This window comes from Lissotriton vulgaris, chromosome 3_1, assembly GCF_964263255.1.
Source record: "Lissotriton vulgaris chromosome 3_1, aLisVul1.2, whole genome shotgun sequence".
NCBI lineage: Eukaryota > Metazoa > Chordata > Amphibia > Caudata > Salamandridae > Lissotriton > Lissotriton vulgaris.
The window spans coordinates 1,884,338,407-1,884,350,584 of record NC_141689.1 but is presented as its reverse complement, the minus strand read 5'-3'; the positions used below and the strand labels follow the sequence as shown (position 1 = coordinate 1,884,350,584).

At 44.9% G+C, this 12,178-nt stretch overlaps 1 protein-coding gene across 6 annotated transcripts in view; it reads right to left on the bottom strand.

Annotated features, from left to right (window-relative positions):
- GRIA2 (glutamate ionotropic receptor AMPA type subunit 2) overlaps nucleotides 1–12,178 on the bottom strand; it is a 531,232-nt gene that overhangs the window by 26,093 nt on the left and 492,961 nt on the right. For all 6 annotated transcript variants that reach the window (XM_086962351.1, XM_086962349.1, XM_086962346.1 and 3 more), the window contains exon 12: nucleotides 5,039–5,237. In XM_086962351.1, coding sequence (XP_086818477.1) covers nucleotides 5,039–5,237 — 199 coding nt within the window. The remainder of the gene's footprint in view (nucleotides 1–5,038; nucleotides 5,238–12,178) is intronic.

The window sequence follows — 12,178 nt, the reverse complement described above, 5'->3', positions numbered from 1 at the left end:
TGATAGATTAACACAAAAGCGGTCAGGCCTAACTTAGAAAAAATGGGTAAAGTATTTATGCAGCACTCAACCAGTAATGAAGTGAAAACACAGCACAAGAAAAATCTCACACACATTTAAAAAAAAGAGTATATTATAATAAGTTATTTGACATCAAGATAACAAATGTTCAATTAGTAGAACTGGAGATATGCAATTTCAAAACCTTAAGGCAAGTATAGCACCTAAAATTACAATGTGCCACTCACAGTTATCTGGTCATGCAAGACTGGGGGAAAGTCACAAGTTCAGGCTGACCACGATGGAGCACTGGAAGTTGACAGCGAACAAGTTAGTCCCATGGAAAAAGTTATCTTCTAGAATCCAGTATGAGGAGTTCTGCTGACAATGCAAGAGGAAGCAAGAAGCAGGGAGAGCATTGAGGACGGTCACTGTAACACGAACAGCAGGCTGCATGTCAGGGACAGTCGTTTCCGTAGCACGAAGGTTCTGTTAGGCATCACGGTTAGTCATTGCTGGAGTACTGCATTGGCAGAAGATCCCGCATTGCGGGGCCTCACTTGCGGTGGCTGTAGCATGATGAGTAGAGTTCACTGGAGCTTTGCATTGGACTTTGACGTGGGCAACAAGACCTTTGCATCAAAGGGCTGTTCCCCATAGATAGTGTCCAAAGCATTAGGATTATTCCTTTTCTTCCAGGTGGAGCTCAACTGGTGCCACACTAAGGGTCCAGGACCTAAGAAGCACATTTTGGGAATCAATAGAGACATGCAGGGCTCAAGCAAGCCTAGTTGCAAGTCCAGGCAGGTCCAGTACAACAGGTCAACTGGGCAATTGCAGAGAGGTCTGTGGATTTGGTTGTGTCCCTGTAGCTAAGATCAGGAGGCCAGCTAACTAACCCTTGGAATCACTCAGGTAGACTGGGATGAAGGGTTCATGAGCAGTTTTCCTTCGCAGATAGCAGGCCAGGCCTCAGATAACAGGGCAGTACATTGGCAGCAGGGCAGTCCATCTTGTATAGTATCCACAGGTCCAGAAGTGCATTGAAGAATGGGTCTGAGGGTCTCTTTAGGTCGATCATTTGAGACCTCTTGCATATACCTTAGCATATACTTATATGTGTATGCACTTTGTGGGCTCTGGAGATCAGCCCTAGGACTTATCTGTTTCCTCTTAGGGACTTTTTTCTGTTAAACTGCCTCTATTTAACTGTTTTGATAGAAAACGACCAGCAGAGGTCAGGAAAATACCAGAATTGCGTTTGGCTTGTTCTACTGCCTCTATTTAACTGTCTTGATAGAAAACGACCAGTAGAGGTCAGTAAAATACCAGAATTGCTTTCTACTGAGGGACTTTCTTGTTTTAATTTTTATGGCAACTGCCTCTATTTAACTTTCTTGATAGAAAACGATCAGCAGAGGTCAGTAAAATACCAGAATCACTTTATCATTCTCTAGATTTCAAACTGTAGAAATTGTCTTCTTCGAGCACCCGTAGACAATAAAAAAAATTCAAATCTAGTATTTTCAGTGATTTGACCACCGAAGGCCCTGATTTTATATTAAAAACAGAGCTTTGGACTATATCATTTCCAGCAAAAAAGGCAATATTTCTCTTCATGTGTTCCCATACATGGCGTGTCACGCAGTTTAGTTCTTACTTTCCCTCCATGGTAAAGAACCGTAGATGTTTCAGCACCCAGGCTAATGTGCTGCATAGCTAAATACATATAAGATCCCAAAGGAGAGACCGATTGCATTGCAAATGTTTGTTTTTATACTTGGTGCTAGCTTTGAAATGGGAGAATCATCTGGAGTTTTTCTCCTCACAGAGATGTTTGGAATTTCCTACCAACCTGTTCTGGTCCCAGTCTGACAGCAGTCACCATAGGGTAGTGTGAAGTTCTCTCTGTGTGAGCTGAGGCAGTGTCTTTGAAGTGCAAGTAGGGCAGTGCATAACTCCGCCCCCATTCTGCCTTAAATGGCCCATCATGCCAGCACCCAGGCGATCTATTGTATGTTTGTCTTGTAGGAATACACAAGGCCAACTGACAACTACACTTAGTCATGTGACCTAGGAAGCAGGTTCTAGGCACCAAATGGTTAGGACAAAAAAATGCCAAATTTCTAAAGGTGAAATACACAAATGGCAATGGAAGGCTGCATGTAATAAGTCTAATCAGTGGGAATGGCTTGGGGTTCCACTTAAACCCATTGTTCTTTTGCTCTCCATGCCACCTCAGTTTGGACTCAGCCATATGCAAACCAGTCTTCACCCTGCTCCTCATTGGAACTGTCCAGGACGAACGGCAAATCCAGGTTCTCCCTAAACTGGAACACAAGCAACCCAGGACTGGTTTCACCCAAGCTATGGGCTCTTCAGCCAGGTTAAGCTTGGTTCCAGTGACACAGTGTGGACAGATTTAATGTCTCTACATACCACTGCCACTTAGGGTGGTATATGAAACACAGAAATGATGATGGGAGTCTAACCACTGGCAATAGCTTGGCGTAGCACTCCAACCCATTGTCCTTTTGCTCACCGTGTCACCTCAGTTTGGAACCAAGCTGTACCCAGCTGAAGCACACATGACTAGGGCAAAACAGGTCTTGGTTTGCTTGTGTTCTGGTTCAAGGAGGACCTGGCTTGGCAGTTTGGGGTGGGCTATTTCTAGCGTTAGCAGGGTCTAGACTGGTTTGTATATCGCTTTGTTCAAACTGAGGTGACATGGTGCACAAAATAGCGATGGATTGGGATGCAGTTCCATTAATTACAGTGGCTGAGATTAATTCAAGCATTCTATCAATCATTTTTTTGTATACTTTAACTTTCTAAAAGTGGCATTTTCAGAATTGTGACTTAAAATCTGACAGGGTGCAATGACAGACCTGAGATTTCTTTTAGAAAGGCTACTTAAATGTGGGTGGCACGATAAGTGTTGCAGGCCCACTAATAGCATTTCATTTTCAGGCCCTGTGTACATGTAATACCACTTTACTAGGGACTTATAAGTAAATTAAATGAGCCAATTGGGTGTAAGCCAATGTGACCATGTTTAGAGTAGACAGTACAAGACCATTAGCACTGGTTAGCCGTGGTAAAGTGTATAGTGTCATAAATCCAATGAAATAGGTTCAGAAATATAGGAGGGGTGAAGGCAAAAGGTTTGGGTTGATTCTGCAGAGAGGGCAGGTCCAACAGAGTAGCTCTTAAACACAACACTCATTTACAAAATGTGAGGTAATGATACAGTGATTCGAATCTTATTACTTGCTTAGATGGTGGCTTCTGCCACAGGTATTTCTTAAAATGTCCAGAAATTCACTTCCTGCCAGGGTGATGTTTTACATCACATAAGATGGTTACCTACATTAGTACAAGCCTGAGACTTGTGAGGATGTTCACACTGGATTTTATAATTAAAATCTAACCTGAGAGAGAAGTGTATAACTTAATGATAAACGGCATGTGCTAATTTTATGAGCCAAATTTAGTTGCCCAAAATGCTTGTGATAAATAAGGCAGCAAAATAATGTAATCACACCCGGGGTATTGTGCATTTGCAAATTTGTGAAAAAATAACCCATACAAATTCAAAATACTTGTACAACATTAAAGTCAATGTAGCTCTCAGCATTTCCTTGAAGAGTAGGTATATTTGTAAACTGCTGTCAAGTCAAACCGTCAGTCAAAGTATTTATTCCTACTCGTCATGAAACATTGTCAGTGCATGTATATATTACTATGATGTGCTTAAAACAAGTGTTGTGTGAATCATCATCATTATGTAAGCTTAGTAAGCACTGTCCAGCCAGGGAGTCTATCGACAAAGTAAGCACTGCTTCACAGCCCGTACCTCACCTCAAAGAACTCTTTTACAGCAGATCTGCAGGTTACAGTTTGAGATCAGGAAGAAATGCAGCTGATGCAGCTGATGCAGCATACCCACTAGGGTGTCCATTGATACATTTTTAAGAGGAGTAAATTATAGGTACACATATTGTGACCATGGTCCACTGGTTTCCTAAGACTCTGCTCCCTAACTGTTCACTTTGGTGTCACTTGCAGCTCAAAGCATACTATAGTGAGACATGAAGGATACATTGCTTGTAAGGCTTTAGTTTTGTAGACCTAACATCTGTGTTACCAAGCCCTGTGGCATTATAAGGTTTTTTTTTTTTTTTTCACATGGAGATTTCAGCTTCCAAAAGCAACCAAAATCAGCGGCAAGGGTAGGTGACCTGGCGCAGTGACCAGCGGCAAGGGTAGGTGACCTGGCGCAGTGACGCTGACTTACAGGATAATTATCCTCGATGTGTCATAGTTCCGTAAGGAGTAATTACCCCTCCTCCACGTCCATTTATCTTCCCGCAGGACACCTCATCCCCAAGGGAATGGAACACTTCCTAACTCTCTGTACTCACCCCTTCAGGTGGCTCTTGCCTAGGAACTGCATACCCTTTCTATGACACATTGAGGATAATTATCCTGTAAGTCAGCGTCACTGCGCCAGGTCACCTACCCTTGCCGCTGGTCTTTGTTTTATAGCCTTAGAGCCTGACGTAGTGGGTTTTACCGGCCATTAAAGGCCTGCTACAGTGTTAAAGTGGAAGGCGACGGCCTTTAACAAGGAAGCAGGCCTTTAATGGCTGGTAGAGCCCATTTCAAGGGCTCTAAGGCTATTAGAACATTCCATCCCCAGAGGACAGAATTTTATAATTTAGAAAAATAAAGGCTTCTCAGAGCCTGAGGGGGTTTAAATCCCCTCGGGCTACGAGGCCTTTGTTCACAGCAACAGCTATGAAAAGAAAAAAACATGAAATTGTGGTTGGTTTCACATATCTGATAAGTAGATTCTTCACCTCAGTCATAAAGCAGCCCAATTCTGTCTACAAAAGTCCCATTTTGTACTTCTTTTCAATGATTTAGAAAGTACGTTGGTTCAAAAAAACAATTTAAACTGTGATAGCAAATATGAGCCTCACATATTTTAGGTCTGTCAGGACATACAACAAGTTATTCATTCATAGACTCTTACCTTAAAAAACTCTTTAGTGGACCCAGAATCCAAAGTTCCATAAGCAATTTCTGTTTGCTTAGAAAGATCTTCTGCGCTTTCGATGGGAGAAACCATCCGCTCTACCGTCAGGAAGGCCGCCAAGTTAGCAGTGTAGGATGAGATAATGATGAGGGTGAAGAACCACCACACACCTCCAACAATGCGCCCAGACAGGGATCTATTGAGAAATATGAAATTAATATGTAAAATGAAACGAAGCTCTTATCAGGAACACGTTTGGTAGTCTTATCTTATAAAATCTTTATTTCTGTAAAGTACCATAAAAGCGCAATAAAAACATATAACAGTGATACAAATAGATGACATTCTCGATTAATCATAGTAAGAAACTTTCAGATCACATTTAAAATTAGAACAATAAATACGTTTCTAATAAAAACACTAAGCAAAGCAGGATAAGTCACTTAACTTATGTGCCAGACTTAACCATGGGTAATTGAAACTATGCGCGTGCGCTACATGGCTGCCAGAAATTGCGAAACAGCGAATACAATGGGTCCGGTTGTGCCAGTCTTTAGTACTCTGAGTACCTGTGCACATTGCCGGAAGCCAAGATTTTTACACAAAGGGACGAGCCAATACTTCCTGGGTTTATAATATGCAGGACAAAAAAAGAAGACATGTAACTCCGATTCAGTATCACATTCACAAACAGGAAATTTTTTCGGGGCAGGAGTTGACCAGTCACTAGTAAAGGCTCGTAAAGGTAATACTCCATGCCTCCATTGTACATACAATTTTCTGGCTAAAACTGGGTAAAGTCATCTAAAAATCGTTCAAAATGGTATGAGTATTTAACCATGAGGAAGGAAGCAGTTTTAGAGCCAATTTTGGGATTGCACAGTGCCACATTCAGGTTCTCAGCACGAAATGCCTTTGTAAGCATGGTGCGCGAAATCTGTTTACAGCCCCTCTCAGGGTCAGCCCATAAGACAGGGACTCCCAACCTTGTAAATTCCTTCTTAATGAAGGTGAGCCAGGGGATTTTGCATGCGCTCGTACAAGTAAGTATTTCTTTGAGCTCCTGTCTGTAGTTCATCAGCTCCGGTGTGACCCAGAGCCGGCGCCAGTCCCTAAGTGGTTTTAAGGCTAACTCCTCATCAATTGGCCTTATATTTATATATATATATATATAATTATTCTCGACCCTGGTGATTTTAGTTCTATTGCAATGTCCCCATAGTTCGCCCCCATACATGCTAGCACCCCTAGCTTGTGATTTATAGACCTCCAGCGGTTTTATCATGGACATGTTGGATAGTCTGAGAATTCCACCCGAAATTTGGGCAAGTTTTAGTTGTGATTTGGTTTGCTGGGGGCCTCACGACAGGCTCTCATTAACCCCTTCGTTGCTCATGACGAGCTCAGCTCATCATGAGGCACAGTGGAGCTCTGCTTATGACGAGCTGAGCTCGTCATGAACAATGGTATTCATAGAATGTCAGCACAGGAGGGGAAAAGTCACAGCAGCCAAGGTGTTAATGGTGACCCCCAGATAATCAAAAGTGCTTACCCTTTCAAGTCTCGTTAGGCCTAGAGTAGGGTTAGGTCTTGTAGTTCTAGGTGGATTGAAGATCATACATTTTGTTTTGAACGAGTTGATCTCCAGTCCCCGAGCAATACCAAATTCTACAAAGCCATCCAATGTTCGCTGGATACCCATTGGGGATCTAGAGAGCAAGAGGGTATCATAGGCGAACATTATTGCCAGTACCTGTTGCCGGCAAGCTTAGGCGCATCATTGTTCTGAACTCCATTTAGATACGCGATTACCCCATTGACATAGAGGCAAAACAGGGTCAGTGTAAGCATCTAACTTGGGCGAAGTTAGCCTCATGTAGCCTCATCAGGACAGAAAGGAGATGAATGGGGATGCCCAGCTCGAGAAGGACACTCCAAAGTTTTCCCCTAGGTACAAGGTCAAAGACAGAGCGAAGGTCAACGAATACCATATAGAGGCTCCCACCCTCTATTCTCACCGTTTTCCAGTGCAGAAGCACTAGTCGAAAAATTGGGTCCACGGTGGAGGTATTCTTCCTAAACCCTGCCTGATAGGGGCTAAGTATTGCAAACTCCTCCATCCAGGCCTGTATCCGGTCCAAGATGAGTCCCGCAAAGATCTTCTGAGGGACATCAATAAGGCTTATGGGTCTGCAGTTGGATGGGAGCAGAGGTGAGCCCTTCTTGAAGATAGGGACTATCTCTGCTCCCAGCCAAGTACTAGGGACAGCCATACCTCTCAGGATTGCGTTAAAGACAATCTGGAGATAAGGACCCCAAATTTAGGGCTCATGCTTAAAGAGGTCACCCTGACGTTTGTCCAGACCTGGTGCTTTACTTGAGGCGAGCTTGTTAATAGCAGTTCACAATTCAGCCACTGTAACCTCGCTCATCTCTGGCTGGATGGTGGACGAGCTATGGGTAGATTGGCAGAATCATCAGGAGGGGCCTCGCTGGAATACAGGGCCCGATAATGGCCTTCCTATACTTCTGCTGCTACATTGGGTTCTTAAGCGGTTTTCAGTTCACCAGAGCCGGTATTAATTATGGACCAGAATTTCTGAAAATCTTTGGTATTTAATGCAGAGGATAAGCTAGACCACTTTTCATGGTCCCACTCTTCCTCCGCGCACTTAGTTAGCCATTTGTAATAAGCCCTCCTGTCTTTTATTGCAGTTCTATTATTGTCTTTAAGGGCCAATAATAGCTCTGATTTGGCTTTCCTACACTCTGTGTTGTACCAGGAGCAGCGAGGGGCTGTGGTTCCCTTCTTATACACCCTAGGGTTTAATACCTCAGCCAAGTTCGATACTAGGCCCCCGTGGAGGACCTCCAACTGTGGTAGAAAATGAGAGGGGGATGGTTGGTTAACTAGCACTGAAACCTCTGTCAGAAAGGGAATTGCCAAGTTATACAATATTGCTATTTGTTTTGGATGTTCCCTAAATTTAGACCATCTAACTCTACGCCTGTTATTAGACAGGGTAAGGTCGCTGACAATATCCCCCGTGGGTAGAGCTCCACTCCTGCCGATCTTGGGCAGGCCCATTTTTAGAATTAGGACATTGTGGTCGCTGTCCAATCTTGTCATCACAGTGAAATCTATTACCTTAGGCCAGAGCCTAGTTTCCAACAGGATGTAATCAAGATGGGACATTTGTCCCGATTTATTAAATGTACATTTGGCTGGGATGTCCAAGGGAGTACGGCCATTACATACATGTAGGGAGTGAGTATTGGTTAGTGCCGTGACCTGCATGGCAAAAGGGGACCATGCCCTAGGGTTGGGCCTGGGTCATAGGACTTGACCAATGGTCATCCTCTGCCATTAAGGCGCCTTCATTGAGTCCATCTAGGGGCTCAAAATGGCAATTCAAGTCACCCCCACCAATATGTGGGTATCGCTCAGAATTGTTGAAATGAAAGAGGAGAGGTCCTCGATAGTGCTGGACTTTCTTCCTATGCTAACAGGGTGTGAATATACATTAATCAATGCTAATTTATAGGCATTGGGCCAGACAAGGGCCACACATTGGATGTCTTTTGAGGAGGTGTTAAGTGCTATGGCTTTGCAGCTCAAATGAGATCCAACCCAGATTGTGAGACCTCATGACAGATGACCTCTCCCTCCCAAAACTGCCGGGACATGGAAAGAGGCAAAACCCATCCTGAATTGCTATGTACGAGCCCAGGTCTCTTGGAAAAGGCACACATCATTTTCATCCACAAAAGATCCCCATTCTGGACAGGACAGTCCTGCCAGATTCCAGGATAGTAATTGTATTACCTCTACATTTGAGCCCATATCTCTTCTCTTGGGTGGCTCCACGTTTGCCTCCTCGGGTAGACCTCCTTTACCTAGAGTGGTGGGCATGGGATTGCCCTCCTCAGTAGGATCAGCTACAGACTCCCTGATGGGTGGGCAGCTACTTGCAGCAACTGAGATCAATGTGACCACCTCACATCTTGCACCGCTCCTATCCCCTGTTTCATCATGTTTGTTTCTTCCTACTTCAACCCCCTTTCCCCGCTCTACCTCAGGAGCTGCCCCACTTGTACCCCCAGGAATATTGTACAGCTTGTTAAAAATCAGTCAATCCACCAAATCTAGGCAACTGAATCTATTAGGTAGGCGAACGGCCATGGGTACCAAAGATTCTCTGGGCCTTCCCTGGCTAGAACCTGCAACTGATGAGGAACCTACCAAGTTCAAATCTAAATCTCTGCCAATCCTAGTGCGCGAAGGAACGAGGGGATACAAATACGACAGGGGGAGAGACTGGATAGCTGGCGCGGGTATGGGATGGATCCACTGACATACGTGAGAGACCGTCCGTGTGTCCCTAAAATTAATCAGGACACAGTCTCCCAATATGTCCTTGGTTCTGTGGCCCAACCATGACATCCTTCGGACAAGCAAAATTTCACTTGTTACATTTGGCGGTAATGGTCTATTTTTATTAAGCCATTCAGTAACTTTGTTCTTTAGTGACATATTTGACTCTTCATTACCATTCTTCAGCGGTGGTACCCCTGCTAGAACTACTACATGAGGGCTGCATTCAGGGGGTAAATCAATTCGTATGGTTGGTGTTTAAGTGTTATACTGAGGATTTGAAGCTACACTGTGATCATTTCTAGGTTTGTCCTTAGCTTGGGAGTGCCTGTCCGGCCCATTCGCAGCTGGCCCAGGTTTAGCCAGTTGTAAGCTCCCAGCCCCCTGGGCCATTTGATGGTCTGGCAATGATCTTGCTCCACTTGTGTGGTTAACACCAGGGGAAGTTGGGAGTGTATGCTTGTTGTTAGTATTGCTAAGGCTAGCTAAAACCCTGGAGTTCTGATCTAGGGCATTGGTAAGCGTGAGTAAATTTGCTTCAATAGCTGCCAATCCATTAATTAGAGGCGATAAACAATCAGCGATAATAGTCCCCACTTTATCCCAAAAAGCACTGTTCAGGGTAACCACGGGGACTCTGGAGTATTGGGGGCAATCAAAGTCAATAAAGGTGTCGCAATCTCCGTCTCATCATATAGTTCCAAGGTTTTCCGTCCATCCTCATCCAACCTTGTTGTCTTTGCTCTACTGGGACAGTTTTCCTTTTTGGGGCCCCCTTCCAGCTTCTTGTTTTTGGGGCCTTGTTTGTCCTTTGAGGGTTCCTTTCTGCACTTGTAAGGGGCAGTCTTGGACCTGGTTATTGCACGGGATGACTGGTCCTGGGCCCTATTCTCTGACACAGAGTCCACCACAGCAGTTGACGTGGCGTTGTCCGGCAAAGGCGGGTCATCATTACTAGTATTAGCGCCCTGGGGAGGGGAGTAGTCCAGCATGGACCCATCCTCCGTTGGACACTTGGTTGGAACCGGACCGAGTGATAGCCGTCGTTCCGTTACAGCGATCTCTTGGAGGATCACATACGAGGCTCTTGTAATGAAGTAATACAATGTTCCCATCGTGCCCCCCCCTTTGCTCCCTTCTTTTCTTTGGCAGCACCACTCGCCATAGCAGTAATTACGACAATCTACACAAGTTGACGGCCTTGTGTTTCATGAGACTTAGGACCAGGCTTTGGGTCTTACCGCTTTTGGACGTGAGCAAACAGTGTCCCAGACAAAACGTTTGGGGGTAGGCCCAGCCCAGCCTACTCCGGCCTTGAACGGGCTCAAACGGGCCAGCCCTTGGCCCGTGCTTCGCCCAGCGCGTGTCCCCCGTAGCGGTGGACGTAACCAAGGATATAGGCTGTCGGTGATAGGGGGAGGAGTGCGGTGGTGTTGGCTGCGGGGGCTCCTGGTTGTCGGAGTCCCGCTGTGCTCCCACTCTCCCGTCAATCCCAGGTGGCAGGTATCAGCAAAGAACAACCCCTGCGAGCGGCTCCCGCGAAGCGGGGGCCACGAGCCGTTTTGAGGCTGCAGGGGGAGAAGTGCGGTGGTGTTGGCTGCGGGGGCTCCTGGTTGTCGGAGTCCCGCTGTGCTCCCACTTTTGGTAGTACAATGCACACTGCCAGGCTCTTAATACAGTGAAGTACTTAGGAGAAACTGTATTGCTTTTCTGCGCTTTCCATCTTACAGGAAATTACAGCCAATCATTCACCATTCTGTGAATATATATGTCAGCAATGTATTTCAGTTGTCTTTTAATTTATGCATGAGGAGGGACAGGAATCATATCTGTAAAATGTCCCCTCTCATAAAATCTCCGAGGGCTAACTGTATCTGACGGAAACCATTTATTTCCCACATACTTTTTATCTAATTAGACCAAACAATTTTAAGAAAACTGCTAAATATATGTTAAAAAAATAGACAACCTATTCAAAACAATGAAGTTCATTACCATAAAAACGCGGGTAACATGTTTATGAGATGTAGAGAAATATGATGGAACTCATACGCCAATGATATATACAGTGGGAGTGATCCAGTGCTTGATTGGTTAAAGGTTCTGGGAACCAGCACTCATTTTTTGGGACCGACTCTTAATTTTGCTCATCAGAGTTTGACACAAAGCAAGGGAGAGAAAAGGAGAAGGAATGAGGAAGAGATACAGTACCGTATTGTAGGCTAAAAGCAGAAATGAATAAGAACCTGAAAGAGTGAGCTAAATAGACAGGAATTGTAGGGAGGGGAAGAAAGAGGAATGAAGCAGAACTAAAGATAGGTAGGTTTGATTTTCAGCAGCCACAACGCTTGAAGGCATCGGTGATGAGCTCTTAAAAAAGCAAAACCAAATGGGATGATGTAAGGAGTGCTGAACATTGCAAGCACTCACCCCCAATCAACTGATGCAGGTTTAATCCATCATCATTCTTTAGCTCACTCCGCCACCCAAGTTCAGACATGGCCATATGCAAATCAATCTGACCCTGTGCCTCATGGGAACAGTCCAGCCCGAACTGCCAATTCATGTCTTCCCTGGACTGGAAGCAAGCATCCTGTGACGGGTTCCTGGCTAATCAGCCGTCATCAGCCAGGCTAGCTTGAATCCAGTGGCAAAGAGAGCAAGGGACCCACGTCTGGGCGTACCCTGCCAACTTAGGGCTAACAAAGCAAAACCGGAGTGGACCGGAGTGTTAAAAAAGACAGGCTTATTGCACTTTTTTT